Raw genomic sequence first — 20,825 nt, 5'->3', positions numbered from 1 at the left:
GCGAGAATGACGGTTGGCGAAGTCAAAAATTTGAGTGTACACATGAGCCGCTAACCGCAATCCACGAATTTGTGGGAGGAAAGAGTACTATAGAATCATATAAGTCTTTTGGGCTAATGTGTATGTGGTAAAGCTATAGCTAATCTGAGGCCAGTGAGCATGTAAGACACCCCGGCCCCTCATCGAAGTGTCGGATCAATAACATCTACCTCTTGACCATCGACCGTTTCGTACCTTTCCATTGTGAGGCCTTCATCAATCAAACACCGCATCTCTAGCTCATCACGTAACCATTCGCCACTTTCTCCTACGTCGTGATGTGAACGCCCCGCAAGCCAGAAATCACCACCCTTCGAAGCTCCTACCCTCGGAGTTTCCTCATGATCGACCACGCCGACGTCATCGTCAAATTGCATATCAAGAACCCTCTCAGCATCAACATCCTGCTTCGTTGCATATGTTGAAGTTCCCTGCAGAGTCTGCCGACTGCAGAGTCCTTCCTGATCCATCAGCAGCTTCCGGACCCCGAGGTCTGCTAAACCATGACGAGACTGCAAGTGGATTTCCAGATCATACTCTCTCAAGAAGCGGTGACTACAGCCTAGCACCAGGCAGGGAATATATCTTCCACTTTCTTCTTTATAGCCAGCGCCTGTAAGTCGTGTGAGGACAGACACTTGATGCTTCCGAGCGGGCTCATCGGAAACTCCATGCTTGGTCTGTCTCTTGGTTTTGCGAGACGGTGCGAGACCTTGATGAGCAGTGCGTATGTGTTCTTCTAAACTGGCCTTTGTCGTCAAAGGTTTGCCACAAGAATTCGATCCGTCCCAATTTGCGACTTGACTCAACGTTGACGGATCAATTCCACCACAAACGAATCGATTCTGATTATGACTGATCTGAATATGCATACTGAGATTGCCCTTCTTCGTGAAGCCTCGCCCACATCCTTGTTCAGGGCAGAAATGAGTCATCAAATCGTTGACATCAAAGCCTCCATGAAGTACTTCAAGGTGACTCTTGAGGTCCCGCAACGATTTGCACACTTGTCCACACTCCGCGCATGCCGGAGGATGCTCGCTTTCTACATGCTCTCGTAACGCTGCGTGTGTTGAAAATGATGCCTCTCGTTTGTCTGGGATTGGGTCGCCGGTGGTACTTCGACATTCCGGCGAGCATATAGTACACAAGAAGCTATTGCTTTCATGGACTCTTCCAGTATGAGACTTCATTTGCCCTTCAGTGTCAAAGCCCACTCCACATTCGATTCCATCAAAGTCCAATACTTCGCAGATGAAAGGCTTCTTTCCTTCGTGGACGGTCAGAATATGTTTTTGCAGCGTCCCGTGCTTCCGGAAGGTTTGACCGCAACCACCCACTGTACATCTGAACTTCTCCCTGCCCTCATGAGCTGCATGGTGCCTCTTCAATCGCGTTGCCGTAACGAAGCTTTTGCCACAGCCTTCCCATTCACATATGTATTCACGGACATTCGAATGCGCTGATTTGACGTGGTGCTTCAGATGAGATTCTCGGAGAAAATCCTTGGTGCACAATGCATGAGGACATACGAACGGTCGAGTGTTGGTGTGAGATCTAACGTGCTGAGCTAGTTTCGCAGGACGATTGAAAGACTTGTCGCAACCCTCGTATGTGCAGCGGTGAATTTTGAGAAGATCGGAGGGATGCCGAGGGGATGCTTTGGGAGAAAGGGGGGTCAATGGTGTTGCAACACTGCTGATGAGGAAGTTGTCTCCGTCCACATCACAAGAAGAGTCCGAGTTATAATCGGAAGCGTCGGAGCCTAGACGATCAGTCAGTATTTGCTATGATGGGAGCCATTGCTGAGCGAACCGTAGTCGGTGGGCGTGTTGTTTCCTCGGGCCCTTTTCGCACTTTCGCTGATTGTAGACATAGCCTTCCGCTTGATGCCACGGAGGGGTAGCTCGATGCCGCCAGCATCAAAGATCGGTAGAGCGTCCATGTTCACATCTTGTCAGCGTCGTTGCGAAATAGAGCGTGTGGGTCTACAACAGGCTAACAGCTAAGATTCGGCGTGTGCGAGGAAATCTTGGCGCTGTCGGTCCACTAGCGCTGCACGGCTCTAATTACTTTATGTGCGTGTGTGCTTACCGTAATCTTGTTGTTCTTTGGCCCGATGCTCTTATCCTGTAATTGGTATGAAGATATCACCACAAGGTACCTCATAAAGGCTGTCAATTTGGGGTTAAGAAATGCCGATGTCTAAGGAGAATTGTGGATCTCGAAAATGCCGTCTCATTACAGGGTCCACGGCCAAGAGAATAAACTACTGCTGCATAGACTGGAGCGCCAAAGGGAGCTGGAAAAGGTGTCAAACCTGCCCAGCGCCCGTAGTGCTTGCCTGCTCCTCCAGCACACTTTTTTCAACAGCCTCCAATCCGTCAACCCCTTTCTCATACATTCGATATATCTCTTCCTGATAGCCATCGGCTATCTTCTCAACAAAATCATCCTCTCTCCATCTACTACCGATCAAGTCCTCAAAGGTCTCTCCTGGTTTTCTTTCCACGGCCCAGACAGCTTTATATGCGCTTCCAAGTGCACATGCATTCCCACCTACGTCGAGGCGATAGACCCCCTCTACGCCGCCCAGGATTTCTCCTGCGAGCTTTGCGATGGCGGTATTTCGGCTGCCACCTCCGACAAGATAGACTCTCCTAGGCTGAGCTGGAACATTTTGGGGGTTTGGAGATGGGGGAGCTACGATTCCACGGCTTCGTAGGCGCAAAGATAGCAACTGAGATTCGAGGATGGCTCGGCAGTCGTCTTCGGGAAGTTTCCATGCGGATGGAGAAGAGACGGTTGGTTGTTGACTAGTGTAAGTGAACCTGTATATACCAGCCTGGACGTTCGGGACAATCTCAGGCCGAGGGAAATAGAGGGCTATCTTTGCCGGAGAGCTCTCAATAGAAGCGCCGAGAGGGCGAGTATGCGTAGCATGATAGTTGAAGAGTGACCATCGGTCTGAAATACCAGGAGGGCTCGGTGGAAGAGCATCCCGGATTTGTTCCCGCGCAAGGCCCCCTGACTAACGTTAGAACGAGGTTGTCGGGAGGCACGGAATAACCGAAAGGGGCAGACCATTCTTATAGCATAGCATGAACATATAAAGACCAGATGTAGTAGGGCTATACCATTCCGGAGTCAGCGTCTCTCTTAATAGAAAAATTGTATGAAAGGGGAAAACACAACTCTGGTAAGGTGCTTACTGATTCATAAAGTGTACAGCTGGGTCTGGTTTATAGTGAGGCGTTGACATCAGGAAAGTAGTCGAAGTGCCGAGCGAAACGATTGCGTCAAGAGGCCGAAGAGGTAATGCAAGGATAGTCGAGGGGTTGTCGCCAGTGAACGGGGCTATCGTACATGACGGATTGAAGCCATAACGTCGAACAAAGTATTTTTGGACCTCACCAAAACTACCTCCTCCGTCTTCCGGTACGTGGCCCAATTTGCTTTCAAGGTCGGAGGGACCAGCGGCTAAGGCCATCAACTTCTGATTGTAGCTACCTGCCTTGATGTCAAATAGGTTCATGCCACAGACGTCTGCGATATCGATGGGAGCTATTTTGCCGACAAATACCGAGGCAAGAAAGGAGGACACCAGTGAAATACGAGAAGTCTTTGAGTACGCGTCGGGGTGTTTAGATCTGAATCGCAAGATTTGAGGACCTGTAAAACGCTGCGACTCTTAAATCAGCCAAGACTGAACGAATGTACCATTCACACAAAACAGAGTGAAAGCTTTCATTCCTTATACTGGGTCGAATATTTCACTTGCAATGGGAACATGGAGCTATTTGCCGTGGATCGGGGAAATAAACTTCTTCTTACATGATGAGCCTTGCTACCGGTATGTAGGGCTAATTGAACCTCGTCCCCAAGATGTCGGTCAAACGAGTCGCATTGCTTTTGCGTACTACTATCCTGCCAATTGGGGCTGTAGGGGTAAGAGAACGCATGGTGTAGTTGTGCCTCCAGCGATTTGCCCTCATGCAGGTTTTGCAAAGCATGCTCGCCGTCTTCACTCCAGTAAACACTGCCGTGCTGCTGCCCTGCGCCCGATATCCCTCTCACTCTGCCAAAGTCAATCCCTTTGTCTTGCAGTCTCTGCAAAACCGCGTCGATAGCCTGCAGCCACATGGTAACGGGAGCATAAACTTCGCGCTCCGCTTCATTGGTAAGTACACCGTTCTTGATGCCAAAGCCAGTAGCATCCGCATCAAAATCGAAAACTGCTTCATAAGCAACCTTGAGGTCGGAGGTGATCGCAATCCCTTTCAGCTGCTGAGTTGAAAGGTCGAAGCCCAGGTAAAGAGGGCTCTCGTCGATCATTGTTCCCAATGCGATAGTTTGTTGGAAACGCGGTCGTAAGCGCAATAGTTCATAAGACACTTTACTTTAGTAGCAGGTGTGACCGTGTGATTTCCGCGATCCAGCAAAGCCGTTTGGCGCGAAATGAAATGACGTTTGTTTAGTCTCAGAGGAACGAACATACTCCGGCGAAAACGGCAGCAATGATCAATAGAGAAGGGAGTGAATAAGACTTTGTATGACCTTTTGGGTCATTTGTACGAGTAGCAAGTTGAAGAAAAAAGGCGTATTGCGATTGAGACCTTGAATTTAATGAGTCATTCCCGGTCATTTATTTTTAGTTCCGTTTACCGGCCTGTCAAAATCGCTTATAGGATGTGCGCATTCAACCGGGATCAAGCGGCATATCCAGTCATCCCATTTCGCCGTAGCTATGCAAAGTTCCCAAGCTTTGGCAATAGAGGGTGAGAGAGCTACTGTAATTTCATGTATCTCCCTCCCGTCAAATCCGAACAAAACATTATCAACTCCTTTTTTTTGCATCACCATTGGATAAAGCCTTGTCATGGGTGTGGTCGATGGTGTGATTGTGAGAGTGGCTGTCAGTGTGGTCGAGGTCGTCTGGCTCCGGGCTGCTTGAAGAGACGTCTGCACCAATGAACTCGTCGGCAAAATCTGGCGCTTCGTCGCTTCTGGCCACAAATCTGACTCTGATTCTGCGTACACCTCTAACTTTTGAACCAACCCTCTCTCGGACCGCGTCTTCTACGAGACGCGTCTCTTGCACTGTCCATTCTCCTGGCACGGCGAGCTCAACGTTCATCAGATAGTTCTGTCCCCCTTTAACCCCTTGCACATCTCGAACTTCGATTTGGTTGCCCATGACTCTACCAGATCCAAAACGGTCTTCTCCTAGTGCCTTTGAAGCGGTTGTTCGAACAGAAACCTTGATTTCCTCTGCGACGCCAACGTCTGCTAACTCAAGTAGGGCAGAACCAGTGTTGCCCCAGCCAGCTCTGATAACCATCATTGAAACGACAAGACCTCCGATGGGATCGAGCCATGAGACATTGTCCAACACGTGGGAACCGACAATAGCAACGAGAGCGACAATACTGGTCAGCGAGTCTATTCGGTGGTGGACGGCATTTGAAGCTAGGACGGAGGATTTGCGCTCCTTTGCAATTTTCATAGCTGCAGATAAACGATGTTAGCCACTGTCTGCATCACAGATAGCTGTTGCTCCAATAAATGGGCTCGCTTCCATCAACGTGAGTAAGTAATATCACTTGATGCAACGAGATGAGCGGGACTACTGCAACTGGAGCTGTGCTTCTCATAGGAGCTCGTTACGAGAAGGGAGAGTAGTGATCTGATGATATGCGTAGTTTTGAGACGTCGTCTTAGAAGTGCAGTGCTACTGAATAAAGGTGAAAGGCAAAATTCGAATACTCCTGGCAATGAGATTTGACAAACCGACGAAGCGTTGGGGGAAATGCAACCTTCCGAAATTTTGGGCTTGACTTACTGGCACGATAAAGATACTCCTTGACTATTATAGAGCCACCAGCAATCCAGGCTGCATGAACGTTGGGGATTCCCATATCTGCTGGGTTGTGGCTATGCGAATGTCCAAAAACTCCACCACCATGACTATGGCCATGTACTGCCATTGAAGAGGCAGCATCGAGGAAGAATTGCGAGTATAATAATTCACACGAATGCCACCCCAAACCAATGCCACCTGCAAGTAACAGGCTACTGACACCTAGCGATCCCAAGCTTTCGATTTTGCCATATCCGCTAGGAAATCTAGAAGTTGGAGGCTTCAGCGACCAAGACACCGTTGCCAGTGTCAAAAAGTCGGAGACAAGGTCTGTGAGAGAGTGGAAGGCATCGGCGATGAGGGATTGTGAGTTCAAGAAGTAGCCGCCGAGACCCTTGCCTATAGCCATGCAAAAATTGACGTAAAGACCAATTCGCGTAATACGGACACCGGCGTCCTTTTTGTTTGTAGAGACAAGGTACGTATTATCATGATGATGGTGCTGATGCGAGTGGCCGCTGTGCGGGCGCGCCAGGGTTGTGGAAGTCATCATGGGCCTTAGACGATGGCGGAAGTGGTTACTCGAAGAATATAACAGAGAGCGGGTGTGGTAAGTGGTAGAGGAAGATAGTATGACAACAGAATTCAATGGAATCTGCGTGTGACGGCGATTTGTCCTGACCAAGACTCGGCAACTCAATTTAGGGGAGAGAAATTGGGTGAAATGAGCACGCGCCTCGAAGCTTTTCCAGGCTCGAGGAAGCGGCATGAGAGCAGCACTTTGGACGCTACCTCCAGGGTGAGCGTCAGATGTTACTCGGCCTATACGCTTGGTACAGACGAGCACATGTGGACGGACAACTGAGTGCGGCAGTATCTCTTCGTAACAATGCCCTCAATAATCTGAATAATCTGCCTACAACTTTAGTGGCCCAAATAATTATTATCGCAAAAGGCCCCACCAGGCCGGCGATTGCTTTCAGCCTCCGCCTTTCTCTTGTCTGTATCCGAAGATCCATAGATGCATGATCACTTCATTTTCTTGAACAATCTCATTTCCTCCAACACCTGCATCAATGTCTCTTTATGAAGAAACCTTTGATGCGAATACCCTACACTGGGCCCTTACCTCCTCCGACAATCATCCCTGGATTTGCCAATACTCCGACAGGTGCTAGACATGCCTTGACCAGGTTTCTTTCTCCTCAGGTTTTGCCGAATGCTCACCTTTCTTCCGTCGACAAAGCTTCTACAAAGACGGTGCTGCTTACAGGAGCTGGAATATCCGTCGCCTCCGGCTTAGCTGACTACCGTGGCACGGGAGGCACATACACTTTGAATAGAACATATAGACCCATCTACTACAATGAATTCACCAGCAACCACGAAGCTCGGAAACGTTATTGGGCAAGAAGTTTTCTGGGATGGACCAATCTGCACAAAGCGAGGCCTAACGTCGCACATAATGCAGTGAAAGATCTGGGCAAGCTGGGACTGGTTAGCAGCGTGATTACGCAAAGTGGGTGCCTTGTGCATATGTTTACACATCCTATCAAATCGCTGCAGGAGCATATTTGATTTGGAACGTCTTCAGCAGCAGCTAATTCAATCGGTGCTCTCCAGATGTAGATTCTTTCCATTCCATGGCACACCCTGACTTGCCGACTATAGAGCTCCACGGTTATCTACGTTCCTTGGTCTGCATTCATTGTCACAATCAGCTTCCCAGGAGCGATTTTCAGAATTCGCTATCCTCGTTGAATCCGCAGTGGGCAACATTTCTGGAAGAGATGTTGGCAACTGGAGCGTTGAACTCGGAGAACCCTGGGGAGCGAAAGGCAAGAGGGCTTAAGAGTAACCCTGACGGAGACGTGGATGTACCGAATGCCCCATACACAACCTTCAGGTATCCTGCCTGCCCTACATGTCTCGCAAGTCCCCCAGCCTTGGCGGACGGTACAAGAGCTTCGGTCGAGGTCGATGATGACGGCGCTTGGTCGCCTACCTCAAACGCTGGCGTCCTGAAGCCTGCCGTCGTTATGTTTGGGGAGTCCATTGCCTCAGATATCAGAACCGCAGCCGAGAGAGCCATAGACAAAGCCAGCCGTCTTCTAGTCGTCGGAAGCAGTCTAGCCACCTATTCAGCATGGAGACTGGTAAAAAGGGCGAAGGAACGACATTTGCCAATAGGCATCCTGAATCTAGGAGGGGTCAGAGGAGAAGAAAGCTTTTACGCAGGTCTGGAAACAGCCAACGAGGGCGAATTGGGAGTTCGATGCAACGAAAGCGCAGATCAATTACTGCCTGAAGTCGTTGATAATCTACGCCACTACTAACTTCTTATGCCGGAGATACGCCAATTTCTGTCTCGAACAGCTAAAGGCAGCCGCTCTCAGCATCCGTTCAGGCCTCTCAAGCCTCGCAACTCATGATATACATCTTTTAGGAGCTCAAGGCTGTGGTAAGTGAAATTGATGCGGGCGATGCTGTGTTGCCATCTTGGCCTCGCAATTAAGTGCAGGACAGTGAGGTCACAATTGCTTGGAGCCTACCTTTAGATCACTTCAATTCTGAATAAGCTGTCACATGCGCCACTGCTGCATTTGGGGTCCATGCGGAGATGCTAAGCAAAAGCACAGGCGATGTCTCTAGGCAATGGGTGTTCCTTATATATATGAATTAGCATGCAAATCGTCGGCACCGGCACCCAACCAGTTGCGTATCGTAGCCGTTCTACTGGTTTTTGGAAAAGGCAAAGTGCGGACACCATGTCCGTGTTCACCTTGCATGCGCCATGAATTATTCGTTATCTCCAACAGCTCTACCATATCTGGCAATTGGTTAATGACCCTGTAAATCACCATCTTAGCCATCGTTTGGGCCAGGCGTCCCTAGTCCCCACCGGCGGAAGGTTCAGTCAAATTGTGCAAAGAGAGCACGCAGCTGCGGTCATCATTCAAGAATGTGAGGCGGATTTGGTGTTCAGACTCAAGGGTCAAGAAGTCTTCGAGAGTATTCAGCGGGAAGACACAAGGGCATGAGTAGGTGGGAATGCCGAATGGTGGGATCGTAATGTGAAGAGTATAATGCTGCAAAGTCCATTGAAGACTCCGCGGTCAAGACGTTTGGTAAAGCCATCTGTTGCCGTAGCCCTACAACTCAAAGTAGGGCCTGTGACGATGGTATGTACAACGAGCAGGCTAAATAAGCTTCGAAAAGTTAAGCAAGCGATGAGATGGCCTAGAAAATGGATCTTGACCGGTTTTTGGGTATCTTCAAGGCCCATTAGTAGCTGTAAAGCAACACGCGGATTCATTTGCTATGCGCCTTGCGCAATGCATGCATGTCCAATTGCCATAGAAAGTAACGCCACTAGAATCGCCATGCTCCAAACATCTCACAACAACTCTTCGCATGTCCAGTCTTCATACCTAGAAGATGTCAATCCCAGAATGGCAATGGAATAACAAGGAAGTTTCATACTTTCCGTCGGGTAAATACCGTCTGACGACCAAAGGTATCTTCTTCTCCCGTAGCTCCTTGATAGCAATTTGTAACGGATCCGTCTCTCCTTCGAGATCGACTAGGACAGGCGCATTCATGCTGTAAATCATGTTGGGTCAGCAGTCATGATTCGATTCTTCTGCGCAGCTGTGTCTACTGCATCAATCTTGGCCGCAACCCACGGGAGCATTCCCTTGGAACCACTCGATGCAGCTCAATCCACTAGCTGGACCATGGCTACTCCAAAGACTCTCTGAGTCGCTGGGATGGAGAAGAGCAAACCTAATTTGTAACGCTCTCGTCCCCAACACCCTCGCCCTCTCATACTTAGTCATGTATGGCGTCGTCGATCTCTCATGCTCTGGTATTTTCTTTGCCTTCAATCCCAGCACCGCGTTCTTTTTTCCTTGTTGATGTTGATTTACATCTCCACCTCCGCCATTTATCTCCACGACCGCTCCCCCAACGCCGTTCGTCACGGGTATTAGAGCGTCTGGATCCTCCGTACCTCCTGGGGCGGGGGTTTGCGCGTTGGGATTTTCGACATCGTCAGGGTCTTGAGGAGAGAAGGGTTCGTCGTCGTCGTAAGTTGGCTCATAGGGATCGTAGCTGTAAAGAAAGCATTTAGTGGGGACTAGGACGGGGAAAGTTGGAGCGCAAAATGAACGGAACTAACCCATCGTCAGCGTCGTCACCATCGCCGCCGTAGTCCGACATATCTGGAAAGAAAATCTAATATGAATGAGATGTGGAGAGAAGTGACAATTGCTGCTCTTCAAATCCCTTACTTGTCTTAGAAGCGGTGTTACTCTCGGACCGGTATCGAAACACTAGCGTATCTCTACTCATACAAAGAGAGATGTAAAAGGAGCGACCTAAAGTACCAAGTTTTTCTTGTGCTTCACTTTGTTGAAGACCCGGGTGGTAAGGTCTGCTTTTGGAAGTCATTGAGACACTGCAATCGTTGAAGAGCATTTAACCAATGAAACATGCCTGGAGAGGAGTTGGCCAAGCAGGCTACAGCTTATGCTGTGCTCTAGATCTATCTTTCATTCTTTTGCTCTTCCTCTTTATTCCTCTTATCCAAAATCTCATCAATGATGCCCATCTCCAGAGCTTCCTCCGCTCCCATAAACTTGTCCCTCTCCATTAGCCTCTCGATCTCATCTAAGCTATGCGGCCGCGTCAAATGCCTCTGGTAGATCTCATTCAGCTGGCGCCGGACCCTCAAAATTTCCTTTGCGTGGATCGCAATATCGCTCGCCTGCCCGAAATATCCTCCGCTTGGCTGATGAACCATGACACTTGAATGCGGCAAACAAAAGCGCTTGCCTGGTGCACCGCCGCACAGGAGTAAAGAGCCCATGGATGCCGCTTGACCCACACAAGTGGTGGTGACAGGAGACGAAATGTATGTCATTGTGTCATAAATTGCCAACCCAGCCGTAACAGAGCCGCCAGGTGTATTGATGTAGAGACTGATGGGTTTTTCTGGAGAATCCGCTTCCAGGAAGAGCAGTTGTGCTACAATGGAAGCGGATACGGTCTCATCGACTGCACCGTTGAGGCAGATGATGCGTTCCTAGAGCGTAAACAGTGAGCAGGCGGCAATTGAGAAATAAATACTAGGAACAAACCATTAGCAGCCTCGAGAAGATGTCATCTTTTTAGAACGTCAGCTATTGGCAATTGATCGTGTAGGGTTATGGCTTTACGAGTACGCCAACCACCTCCCTAGCTAGTCAGTATGCTTGTATCGATCTCCGAAGCGGTGAGGAAGACCTACAATGGTCTCAGTAACATAGGGTGTTGGCGTCCATGCTCGCGACGGTTGTGATCCAGCATGGCCGGAGAAGCGTCTTAAACCTAGCCTATAGGCATTTCGAAGGGCAGCAGCACTTAGAATTGGGGATATCGGTGCTCTGCAAATATTGAACACAATCATAATGAACATCAGTAAGAGCTAGGGATGAGAGGGAAAGGGAAGCTTCATTTAGGTAGTCGAGCTTGGTGTCGCGAGAGGTCTGACGTGGTCAAAAATCTTCCGCCGCCGGGGAAATTGCTCTCCGCAAACACTTTTCCACCTTTCTCTCGGAGCACTCACCAGAGGTGATGAGAAAATGCTTCCCAACAAGGCGCATACCGATCCTACGATCATGGGATCATCGTGGTCTAAGAACATTACGACGAATTGTCTCTCGAAATCCAGCTGTGAAGCAACTGAGCAACGCCGAGCTTTTGGACATCATTCATCAGGACAAGGAAAACGCTACCTCTACAGCGACTGCTCAAACCAACTCGGATGGCCTTGACTCACAAAAGGACGATTTTCTCCCACAAGCAGCATCGCCTCTTGCTACTCGTATACATCGATTACCTCAGTCACCGTTGACAGATCCGGGTCTCGTGGCTGCTCGAATTCGTCACAGAGCAGTGAAACCCCTTCCATCCGGAGATCCCTCACCATTCCAATTGAAGCTGCAGAAAAATCCTTATGGTATACATGCATTGATCTCTGGGACAAAGCATAAAGCTAACAAGGATTGCAGCCATTGCACTAGCGACTCCACCTCGACTATGCGTCCTAACAGGCCTTCGACTGCCAAGCTACTTCCAGATTCCCTTTGGTGTCTCGACACACCCAAAAACTGGGGCACCATGGCATCTTCCAAAGCTCTCAACACAAGTAGTGTCCAATCCTAGCGATGGCAAGATACCCAATGGAAATCCCGAAGGGATCCCACCGTCTTTTCTGGAGCCCGACGCATCAACGACTATGGAAAGCCCCATGCGTACATTATCAAGCACACACTTCCTTGCAACCCGCCAAGTCCTCGCGCACGTCTCGAGCCTTACACCTCCTCATTACAATAGACTGATGCCCTATCGTTGGAGACAGGACCCCAGCGTCAGATTGTCCGAGATAGTCTGGCGCGAAGACATGGATATCTTTGTTCTTGAAATTCTCCGAAGAAACGTATCAGAGACATTATCATATCTTGCCTCAAGGCCGGCAGCTTATATTGCTCCGTGCAAGAGTTATGATAACATCAATAAGCACGGTCAAGTTGCCGCCGTGCTATGGCTAAGGAAAGACGCCGAAATTTCGATCCATGACAAATCGTCGACTAGCGATGCAACGCCATTCAACGTTAGAGAAACAGGGCCACCACCTTACGCGATGCATTACCACAGAACCCGCTACGTACCATACTACAACCTAGCCGCCCTGCTCGGCCCCAGTCAACTCAACGCCTTGCAAGAAAGCCAGCCTGATCACTATGGTGACCAGTTTGCAGTCATCAAATTGAAGCGTACCACGGTGAAGGTGCAATTAGAACTGTGGAAGCTGTTGGGCTACACTGCTCAGGATCGAATATACGGATAAGCGTCGATAGATAATTTTGGCCTGATAATTAAGCTTCGCGGTAGGTTTGAATGGTGGATGATGGAAAATTTACTAGGAATAGTCCGCTCTGGTCAATATTTTCACGGTCAAAGATGTCCGGGATCTCAGAGACCTTCACTCTACCGCATCGAGAGACTGAAATACAAAGGCATTTGAACATGAAAGAATTTCGACGGTTGTAGTATGTACAAGAGCTCAAGTCAAGACATTGATGCAAGCCGTAAGATCAATGCAAAAACTCAACGGATGATACCATTGATCCGGGTTCAACGCCCTACCCTGCAATCCTAGGCGTCCGAATAAATGCGTTTTTTCTTCTTCTTTTTTTTTGCAGCCTTCAGCACTAAAGGCCGTCCGTACTGTTCAGCTCAGAAATGCCCCTCCGGCAACCACAAGATTCTGTCTAGTGAATCGGACCTTGTACACTGGGCTCTTTTTAGTTGGAAATGCACTGATCTGATCCGACGTGACCACCACATCTTTTCCCTTCTTCTTCGTGCCCGCGCCGGCCACAGCCTGCATTTGCGCGGCATTTCCATCAATCTTCTGTCCAACACCTCCTTCCCCAATGACCCTGCCCTGCCCACTTGCATCGTTCCCAATCGCAATGTCCCAGAGGCGGACCGTACCGTCTGCGCCTCCGGAAGCAAGGACGGTTGATTCCACACTCCAGCTTAATGACCAGATTCCTCCTTTGCCGTGGCCACGCATTCGCTTCTTTAGCTTTCCTGGACCAAGATCCCAGAGGATGATGGTGCCTGCGTCATCAGCAGAAGCGAGCATCTTGCCATTAGGACTACAAGCCAAGGCTGTGATGTTGCCGGTATGACCTGTAAACATGCGCACAGGGTACCCGTTTGCAACCGCCCACATACGAACAATCCTGTCACTGCTTCCAGTAAAGACATAGGCGCTGTTTGGGTGGAAGCATACAGTATCTACATCCTTATCATGACCAACAAACATCCGGAGATCCTCGATATGGTCCGTCCTCCACAAGCGACATGTTCTATCGAGTGAGCCAGTCAGGAAGTAGAGACCGAATGGGCCCCATTTCACGTCCCACACTGGATAATCGTGACCCTTGTAAACGACAAGACAAGTCCATGCCTCAAGCGACCAGAGGCGTACGGATTTATCAGCCGAACAGGAGAGAAGGTGTTTCGAGTTGGTAGAAGGAGCGTGAGGATTCGATGAAGCGATAGACGGCGAGAATGAAACAGCATATACAGGTCCCGAATGACCTATCAGACGGCGAGACGCAGATGGTGGCTGTTCCGTAGACCCAGGTTGGACTGTTGTTGGTAAAGCTTTGCCGTCAAGGCTCCAAACACGAATGTAAGATTCGCTCATACCTGCAGCTACGAGCATATTGTCTTCAGAGAAGTCCAAGCAGTTGATACTGAGACACGTTTGCGTGTCAGTAGAGCCTTCATGCAGAGTGAGAAACGGGCGACTACCTGTCGTATGTGTTGTGGAACGTGAACATTGTGACACTGACACCAGGGCCCACGCCTCCAGTCCTTCCTTCAATCTTGAATCGATCGCGGTCTTCTTTGACCTTTTGAACCTCCATTGCGACGTCGCGGGCGATAGATGGCGGTAGTTGCAACTCGCTGCGAGTAGGTGCGTCTTCACTTTCTTCCCGTTTGATCCGCTGCTCAAAGTGTTGAATAAGCGAGTCTTGCCCTGTGAAGGGAGGATTCTTCGCATCTTCTTCGTCTAGTTCTGCACGAACGTCACCCATCAAATCTGACTCCAGAGGCATATGCCCAAGCTTCAATCGTGTCAAGACAGTTGAACCAGCGCTTCTGTCTACATTCGCGGATCCAGGATTGTGACCCGGAATCCCTTCATCTTCAGCCGGGTAATCCTCGTTGGCTCTCGCCCGTTTGAGCAGTCTTGCAAGACTATTTTGATCGTCTGCAACGCGGTCGATGGTTATAACCTGTAGGTAGCTCTGTATCACTCCTACTATGACGGCCCCTCCATCCTTTTCCTTCGACTCCAAGAATTGAACGAGGTTCAAGAACGCCACCTGGCTGAGTGTGATTCGATACTTATTGCTGCGATAGATCTTTGCAGTGTCGTTGTTGAGGACATGCTCAGGCATTGAGATAGGCTGAAGCGCTCGCAGATCGTCCTCGTGCTCTTTCCCAAATCCTGACTTGAACGACTCGAAGAAATGGCCGCTGTCCTTTGGAAAAAAGTCTGATGCGAGGTTGAGGAATGAGTAGACGAAGATCGGCCAGAGTAGACGTCTAAGATCAGGCTAGGAGGTTGTCAGTGGGTGCAAGGCCAAGCTCAACTTTCACCTTACTTTGTAAATGTCGAGGCTCTCTTCGATCCACGATTGCATCAACCCTTGGACGAAGTTCAGTAGGATACTCAAGACCATGGGACAACACATGGCGCTCACCAAAAGCTTTTCCGTATTTGGCTCCCCCAGTCTCTTCAGCCTTGGTGTTGACGGGTCTACCCTCAACGTCTTGATTCGCAGACTCTTGCCTCAGCATAGACTCTGTCTTGCTATAGCCCTTTTTTGATAGATATTCAATGACCTGAGAGTCCACATCAGCGCCCATTTCTTTGACGTGCTGAGATTGAATAGGCAGAAGAGACGTCAAGACATGGTAGTAAGTCTGTGCTAAAGAGGTGTAGTTTAAGCGAAAAAGAGTGACAAAGAGTCTGGGGATTGACTCCCGTCGGCACAGAGGCAAGAAGGCAAACGTATGAAACTAAAGCTAGCCAAGAGCCGAATGGACCGAGCTCTTTAAGGTGTGGTGAATTTGTGTGCGATCCCGATTACACACCACTTCATCATCGATCAACACCGACACAGGATGCATAACATTTGTCGGCCTAGGCTTTGGACTGATATCTTCTTGGTTTGAGTAGTGCTTGGATGGGTTCCTGGGCGAGCTCGCTTCTTGGAGATCCAGTGTATGATTGCCGACGGCATGCTTATAGGTGCCCAAGCCGAATGAGACAAGACCTTCTTTGACCGCCCGTCCATATTGTCTAAGAGTTTGTCTATTAGAAGTTTGGTTGCTCATAGCGGCAAGTCGCCTAGGATCTTGATTTCTGAATGAAGAGTGACCGTTTTGGCCTGTTCCTGTGTAGCTAACGCCAGCAGAATCGGTGGACACTCCTGATCGTGTACCTCGAATTGCTGGTGAGCTAACCGGAGAAGGTCTGTATGGAGGCCCCAGTCGCGGATCCGTGACGTCGCGCAACAAGCCTTGAGCCTCGTACTCCAACTGATGATAAGGCCGGTAAGAATTGGGCTGCTGCACAGGGTTTGGCGCGTCTAGATCGTCGTATATGCTTCGATACTCTTCTGGAGAAGGCTCCCGCCAAGGATCAAGAATAGAAGGTGGTTCTGAGCATCGACGGGATTGCGTTGACAGATCAACACTGGCGGACGGGCTGTGACTGCCCATGGCCGCTCGCTTACCGCGCTGCTGAAAGTCCGAGGATACTTCCATACCAGGCTTTCCTTCGGCGTCTCTTCGCTTGCGCGATGAACGAGTGTTACACTCGCTCGAGGCAAGAGATCCGGCTTGTCTTCCCGAGGCAGCTAGCAGAGATACATTGACTCCTTGTGCCGATGCCTGTACGGATAGAGACGCTTGCTGGAGCGCAGAGGTTTGAGGTGCTTCGGATGATGCTATGCGCTCGCTCCTTCGCGGATATTGTAGAGGTCGGGCTGGTCAACCAATAGAACGTTGATTGGTGCGTGGCTTTGCCATCTTAGGAGAGACAGGTTCTGGGCTAGAAGGGGCGGTGTTGTTTGATTAATAGAGCATGATATGGAAAGCGGGTCCATGCGTGGGAGTCGCGGCTAGCACATGGAGTGTTGATGCCAAGCACCGCGCTAGTAGGTCTGTTCTACAATTTTCGAGCCGAGAAACTTCCAGTTGAGGGAGAAAGGTGGCGGTCTTCGCCGAAAACCCACAGGCTTCCGTCGCAATCCGAGACAGAGCTTACAAAAGGAAGGCAAACAATAGATCCTAACAGACGTGAAGCAGGCAAAACTAAGCATGAAATTTTTTGCCTTACAATGCTGTTCAGATTTGACTGGGACATGCTTCCGGATTGTCCATTACTCGTGCTAGATCCTACTTGAGGATCTGTTCTCTGCTGGGATGAAGCCATGCCACTGGCGCCGACGCCGTTGGCGGTAGGTCGAGGTCCTGAGGGATTCCCTGAAGGCTGCCCTGACATGATAACGGTTTCGAAGAATGATTGACGTTCATGCAGGAGACATTATTCTCTATATTTTTTATGGGGTGTATGTGATATCATGGCCGTTGTCCCAAATTAGGGCGTGGAACATGATATTTCGAGTCGGACCAACATAGTTGCAGAGAAATGAGACAAGAAAAGTAGCTGATAGGGACCTACGGACGAAGGACGAAGCACGGAGACGTTGAAGCAATTTAAAGTTATCCTGCCTACCCTGCCTTCCGCTCGGACGCTAAACCCAACGGTTGAGCCGCATTGGTGGCATTACCTTACTTATGCAAGGCACTTTTAATGCGCAAGTGACAGCACTGATGATTGATCTTCATGAATCGTGACACTTTTCTGTCAGAATCTGTAAATACCTATCTACCTTGACACCTTATGAAATTGACGTACACAAAGGCTTTGAAGGCAGTTTAAATCTACAACATGTCCCCAGACCAGCCCCCAATCTTCTCTGCTAGCGATCGCATCAAGCATTTAAACAATATTGACAAGGTAAAGCGCTGGCAAGGACCTGTAATATAAGAATGCATACTGAGACTGAATGTAGGATGTTGCTAAGCTACTGCAGTCGGCAGGTCTGGCCGTCAAAGCTTTGACAAAGCCCATGGCCATTGCACCGGCAGAAAGCTTGTCAAGCCAGCCCGTACCAATAGAACAACAAAGAGAGTCCTTCACTGCCGCGACATCGCAATACTTTACTCTACTTTCTTTGGTAGATGTGAACCTTAGACGCCAGATCTACGCGCTTGAGGAGGCAGGTGTTCTGCCTGCTGAAGCAGTCACCAAGGAGCCACCGACAAGTATGGCTGTTCCTTTAGCTGCCCAGGCTAATCCTCCGAATGCATCATCATCGAGAACGGCTGGGGGAAACAAGGGAGTCATTACAGGTGGTGGTCTCGGTAATCTGGACGTAGGTTGGCTTAACAGCAGAAATGACAACGTGGGAAAGGAGATGAAGGCAGAGTTATGGGAAGAAGCTGAAAGGTTCGTTTCCAAGCTCGAAGAAAGAAAATCTGGTGCGGATCGAGAACTTGACTTCCTCAAGGGTGATGGCGAAAAATAGGATGCATCCGCATCATAAGAGCTGGACGGTAGCGGGACAGAAATGGAGATTATTGACGGCTCCTTCAGAAAGCCATCAAGCGATGGAGGGGACCGGCCCGCCACTTTGTTTTCACAGGTCACCAGATATTTGGATCTTCGAAAGCAGCAAGAATGGGGATGGTCCAGCATCTATGCCTTTACCAGGACGATTCGAACGCGTTGTGTATGGCAAAGGATTTTCGGCGGGCAATGTTGCAGTCACTTCAGACAACACCAAATCCGGTTCGGCTGGCGCTTTAGCGATAAGCTCTGTGACACCTCCAGTGAATGAGGAAGTAGCGATGCTGTAGTTCTCTTTCTCTCACTCACTCCATAGACCACTTGTATCATTAGCAGATACTTCTTGATAATCAGACTCATCAGAATTCGGAAACTTATGAGCTTGCTTTTGTATCAGCATCCATTATGGATCGTGATGTCTTCGAAGAGAACATGCGGGTGAAGCGAATCCCTGCTCAGCCAAGCGTCGGAAAAGCCGAGAGAGTTCCTGCACCTCGATGCTCTACCGACACAACTGATACCCTTTTTAACCTTGACATCAGCTCCAATATATCCAAGATTCTTCTACCAATGGATGCTGAGGATTCGCCGTGGGGTGGTAAGTAATTATCCCAGGACAATCGTCCCATTTGCCATCTTAATTGACAGTAGGCAGATGTTCCCTCACGTTCAAGCTCCAATACCAATCTTACCAAAGCTACAGAAGGAGTAGAACAAGGTCTGTCTGATAGCCAATTCATCCTCATTCTCAGGCTCATGGGTTTTCACAGACTCGGCAACCAAAGCAAAACAATCGCAGGCATCCTCTCTCTCGGCAACTCCTACGCCAAGATCCCCAAGTGCCAGAGGCCCTCGGACCCCACGAAAGGTCGGAGCACAAGCTACACGCCTAGAAGCCATTGAGGACTCTCTTGGACCACTCGGCCCACTGGGCGAGAATTCCAATCTTTCAGAGCCCGAACTACCTCCTGTACCCCCATCCAAAGAGCAGACACTACCCACGCGCAATACCCGCTCAACACCCTCGTCGCAGCCGCCTGTGAACAAGGGTATTATAGACTCGGCAGACCTCGTGGATGACGACAGAAGCTCAACGACGTCGAGACAAAGATACCCACAGCAAGGCCATTCGGCTCCTGGGGGAATAGAGAACTCAAGGAGGTCAACGCAGCCTAGCGTTAGTATCGAGCAGGCTGCAAGACCCAGTTTTGATATTACAGTTGGTGATCCGCACAAGATCGGAGACTTGACTAGCAGTCACATTGTTTACCAAGTTCGGACGAAGGTATATGCTCAACGTCACCGCCAATCTAGAGAGACACATTTCTAACTATGATAGACGTCCTCAAAAGCATACAAGCAGCCCGAATTTGCTGTCAGCCGGCGTTACCGCGATTTCTTATGGCTTTACAATTCGTTGCACAACAGTAATCCTGGAGTCGTGGTCCCGCCGCCACCAGAAAAGCAAGCCGTCGGTCGTTTCGACAGCAACTTTGTAGAGTCGAGGAGATCTGCCTTGGAAAAGATGCTTAACAAGACAGCCGCCCACCCAGTACTTCAGCACGATGGTGACCTCAAAATATTCCTGGAAAGCGATGCGTTCAATATGGATGTCAAGCATCGAGAGCACAAGGAACCCGGCCTTGGCGAAAGCAAAGGAATGTTCAGCTCTCTTGGACTTGGCAGCACCACCGGCGGCAAGTTTATCGAGCATGACGACTGGTTCCACGATCGGAAAATTTACCTTGACGCTCTCGAAAATCAATTGAAAGCTCTCCTGAAATCTATCGATGCAGTAGTCTCGCAGCGAAAAGCACTCGCAGAAGCAGCAGGCGATTTCTCCGCTTCGTTACATGCGCTTTCTGCGGTTGAACTCTCCGTGTCCCTTTCCACACCTCTCGAAGGGCTATCGGACCTACAGCTTCGCATCCGCGAACTTTACGAACGTCAAGCCCAACAGGATGTGCTTACGCTTGGCATCACAGTAGACGAATATATTCGTCTCATTGCGTCCATCAAAACTGCGTTTGCCCAGCGCCAAAAGTCCTTCCATTCCTGGCACAGCGCCGAGGCAGAACTTCAGAAGCGTCGAGCTACCCAAGAGAAAGTATTGAGGAGCGGAAAGACTCAGCAGGATCGGTTGAACCAATTACAAGCTGATGTCGGGGATGGGGAAAGGAGGAGTCATCAGGCGAGACTACTTTTTGAGGACATGGGGAGACTTATGAGAGGAGAGCTGGAGAGGTTTGAACGAGAGAAAGTAGAGGATTTCAAAAGTGGGGTGGAGACATTTTTGGAGGGAGCCATTGAGGCGCAGAAGGAGGTATGTCCACTCTCTGCGCTCCTGATTCATATTATTTTTAATCCAAGACTTCAGTTGATCGAGCTGTGGGAGACTTTCCTGATGCAGCTCGACGCCGACGAGGACGGAGAACCTTTTTTCAAACCACCTGCAGTTGCTCCAGCACCATTACGGCCGAGCGACGAGCAGTCCGAGGGCGGACAGCAGCACCGAGCGCAACAAAGTATTACGAGCGAATCAAGGGAGGATGGTGAGGTTGAGCATGGGGCCGCGGCTATTGCCACAACTGAGCAAGCGGAATAAGTTTCGGTTCATGTAGATTTTAATGACTTTGAGCAACCCTCCAAAGCTGC

The 20,825-nt window shown here is 49.6% G+C and overlaps 10 protein-coding genes across 10 annotated transcripts; 4 read left to right on the top strand and 6 right to left on the bottom strand.

The window, feature by feature from the left end:
* Nucleotides 1-179: 179 nt before the first annotated feature.
* Nucleotides 180-1,984, bottom strand: HO133_004579 (uncharacterized protein; the record flags this gene model as incomplete). The annotated part of the gene is made up of 2 exons (XM_037295495.1): nucleotides 180-1,804; nucleotides 1,855-1,984. The coding sequence occupies 2 exons, from the start codon at nucleotides 1,982-1,984 to the stop codon at nucleotides 180-182; spliced, it is 1,755 nt and encodes a 584-aa protein (XP_037157496.1).
* Nucleotides 1,985-2,353: 369 nt separating this feature from the next.
* HO133_004578 (uncharacterized protein) lies at nucleotides 2,354-4,374 on the bottom strand (the record flags this gene model as incomplete). Its single annotated transcript, XM_037295494.1, has 4 exons — nucleotides 2,354-3,066; nucleotides 3,124-3,170; nucleotides 3,252-3,721; nucleotides 3,874-4,374. The coding sequence occupies 4 exons, from the start codon at nucleotides 4,372-4,374 to the stop codon at nucleotides 2,354-2,356; spliced, it is 1,731 nt and encodes a 576-aa protein (XP_037157495.1).
* Nucleotides 4,375-4,876: 502 nt separating this feature from the next.
* Nucleotides 4,877-6,449, bottom strand: HO133_004577 (uncharacterized protein; the record flags this gene model as incomplete). The annotated part of the gene is made up of 2 exons (XM_037295493.1): nucleotides 4,877-5,547; nucleotides 5,882-6,449. The coding sequence occupies 2 exons, from the start codon at nucleotides 6,447-6,449 to the stop codon at nucleotides 4,877-4,879; spliced, it is 1,239 nt and encodes a 412-aa protein (XP_037157494.1).
* Nucleotides 6,450-6,985: 536 nt separating this feature from the next.
* HO133_004576 (uncharacterized protein) lies at nucleotides 6,986-8,235 on the top strand (the record flags this gene model as incomplete). Its single annotated transcript, XM_037295492.1, has 2 exons — nucleotides 6,986-7,418; nucleotides 7,571-8,235. The coding sequence occupies 2 exons, from the start codon at nucleotides 6,986-6,988 to the stop codon at nucleotides 8,233-8,235; spliced, it is 1,098 nt and encodes a 365-aa protein (XP_037157493.1).
* Nucleotides 8,236-9,296: 1,061 nt separating this feature from the next.
* HO133_004575 (uncharacterized protein) lies at nucleotides 9,297-10,120 on the bottom strand (the record flags this gene model as incomplete). The annotated part of the gene is made up of 4 exons (XM_037295491.1): nucleotides 9,297-9,330; nucleotides 9,383-9,502; nucleotides 9,686-10,012; nucleotides 10,080-10,120. 4 exons carry the CDS (start codon nucleotides 10,118-10,120, stop codon nucleotides 9,297-9,299), a joined length of 522 nt encoding a protein of 173 aa, XP_037157492.1.
* Nucleotides 10,121-10,445: 325 nt separating this feature from the next.
* On the bottom strand, nucleotides 10,446-11,348 carry HO133_004574 (uncharacterized protein; the record flags this gene model as incomplete). The annotated part of the gene is made up of 4 exons (XM_037295490.1): nucleotides 10,446-10,985; nucleotides 11,041-11,066; nucleotides 11,119-11,137; nucleotides 11,190-11,348. The coding sequence occupies 4 exons, from the start codon at nucleotides 11,346-11,348 to the stop codon at nucleotides 10,446-10,448; spliced, it is 744 nt and encodes a 247-aa protein (XP_037157491.1).
* A 167-nt stretch (nucleotides 11,349-11,515) lies between these two features.
* On the top strand, nucleotides 11,516-12,791 carry HO133_004573 (uncharacterized protein; the record flags this gene model as incomplete). Its single annotated transcript, XM_037295489.1, has 2 exons — nucleotides 11,516-11,900; nucleotides 11,953-12,791. 2 exons carry the CDS (start codon nucleotides 11,516-11,518, stop codon nucleotides 12,789-12,791), a joined length of 1,224 nt encoding a protein of 407 aa, XP_037157490.1.
* A 384-nt stretch (nucleotides 12,792-13,175) lies between these two features.
* HO133_004572 (uncharacterized protein) lies at nucleotides 13,176-17,039 on the bottom strand (the record flags this gene model as incomplete). Its single annotated transcript, XM_037295488.1, has 5 exons — nucleotides 13,176-14,214; nucleotides 14,273-15,084; nucleotides 15,133-15,176; nucleotides 15,232-15,373; nucleotides 16,875-17,039. The coding sequence occupies 5 exons, from the start codon at nucleotides 17,037-17,039 to the stop codon at nucleotides 13,176-13,178; spliced, it is 2,202 nt and encodes a 733-aa protein (XP_037157489.1).
* A 450-nt stretch (nucleotides 17,040-17,489) lies between these two features.
* HO133_004571 (uncharacterized protein) lies at nucleotides 17,490-18,129 on the top strand (the record flags this gene model as incomplete). Its single annotated transcript, XM_037295487.1, has 2 exons — nucleotides 17,490-17,558; nucleotides 17,614-18,129. 2 exons carry the CDS (start codon nucleotides 17,490-17,492, stop codon nucleotides 18,127-18,129), a joined length of 585 nt encoding a protein of 194 aa, XP_037157488.1.
* A 446-nt stretch (nucleotides 18,130-18,575) lies between these two features.
* Nucleotides 18,576-20,775, top strand: HO133_004570 (uncharacterized protein; the record flags this gene model as incomplete). Its single annotated transcript, XM_037295486.1, has 5 exons — nucleotides 18,576-18,768; nucleotides 18,826-18,888; nucleotides 18,941-19,455; nucleotides 19,510-20,493; nucleotides 20,548-20,775. 5 exons carry the CDS (start codon nucleotides 18,576-18,578, stop codon nucleotides 20,773-20,775), a joined length of 1,983 nt encoding a protein of 660 aa, XP_037157487.1.
* Nucleotides 20,776-20,825: the final 50 nt, after the last annotated feature.

Source organism: Letharia lupina (assembly GCF_014066315.1).
Source record: "Letharia lupina isolate WasteWater1 chromosome Unknown contig_2, whole genome shotgun sequence".
Lineage (NCBI taxonomy): Eukaryota > Fungi > Ascomycota > Lecanoromycetes > Lecanorales > Parmeliaceae > Letharia > Letharia lupina.
Note: the sequence above shows the minus strand (reverse complement) of the source record. Positions and strands in the feature narration are given on the sequence as shown.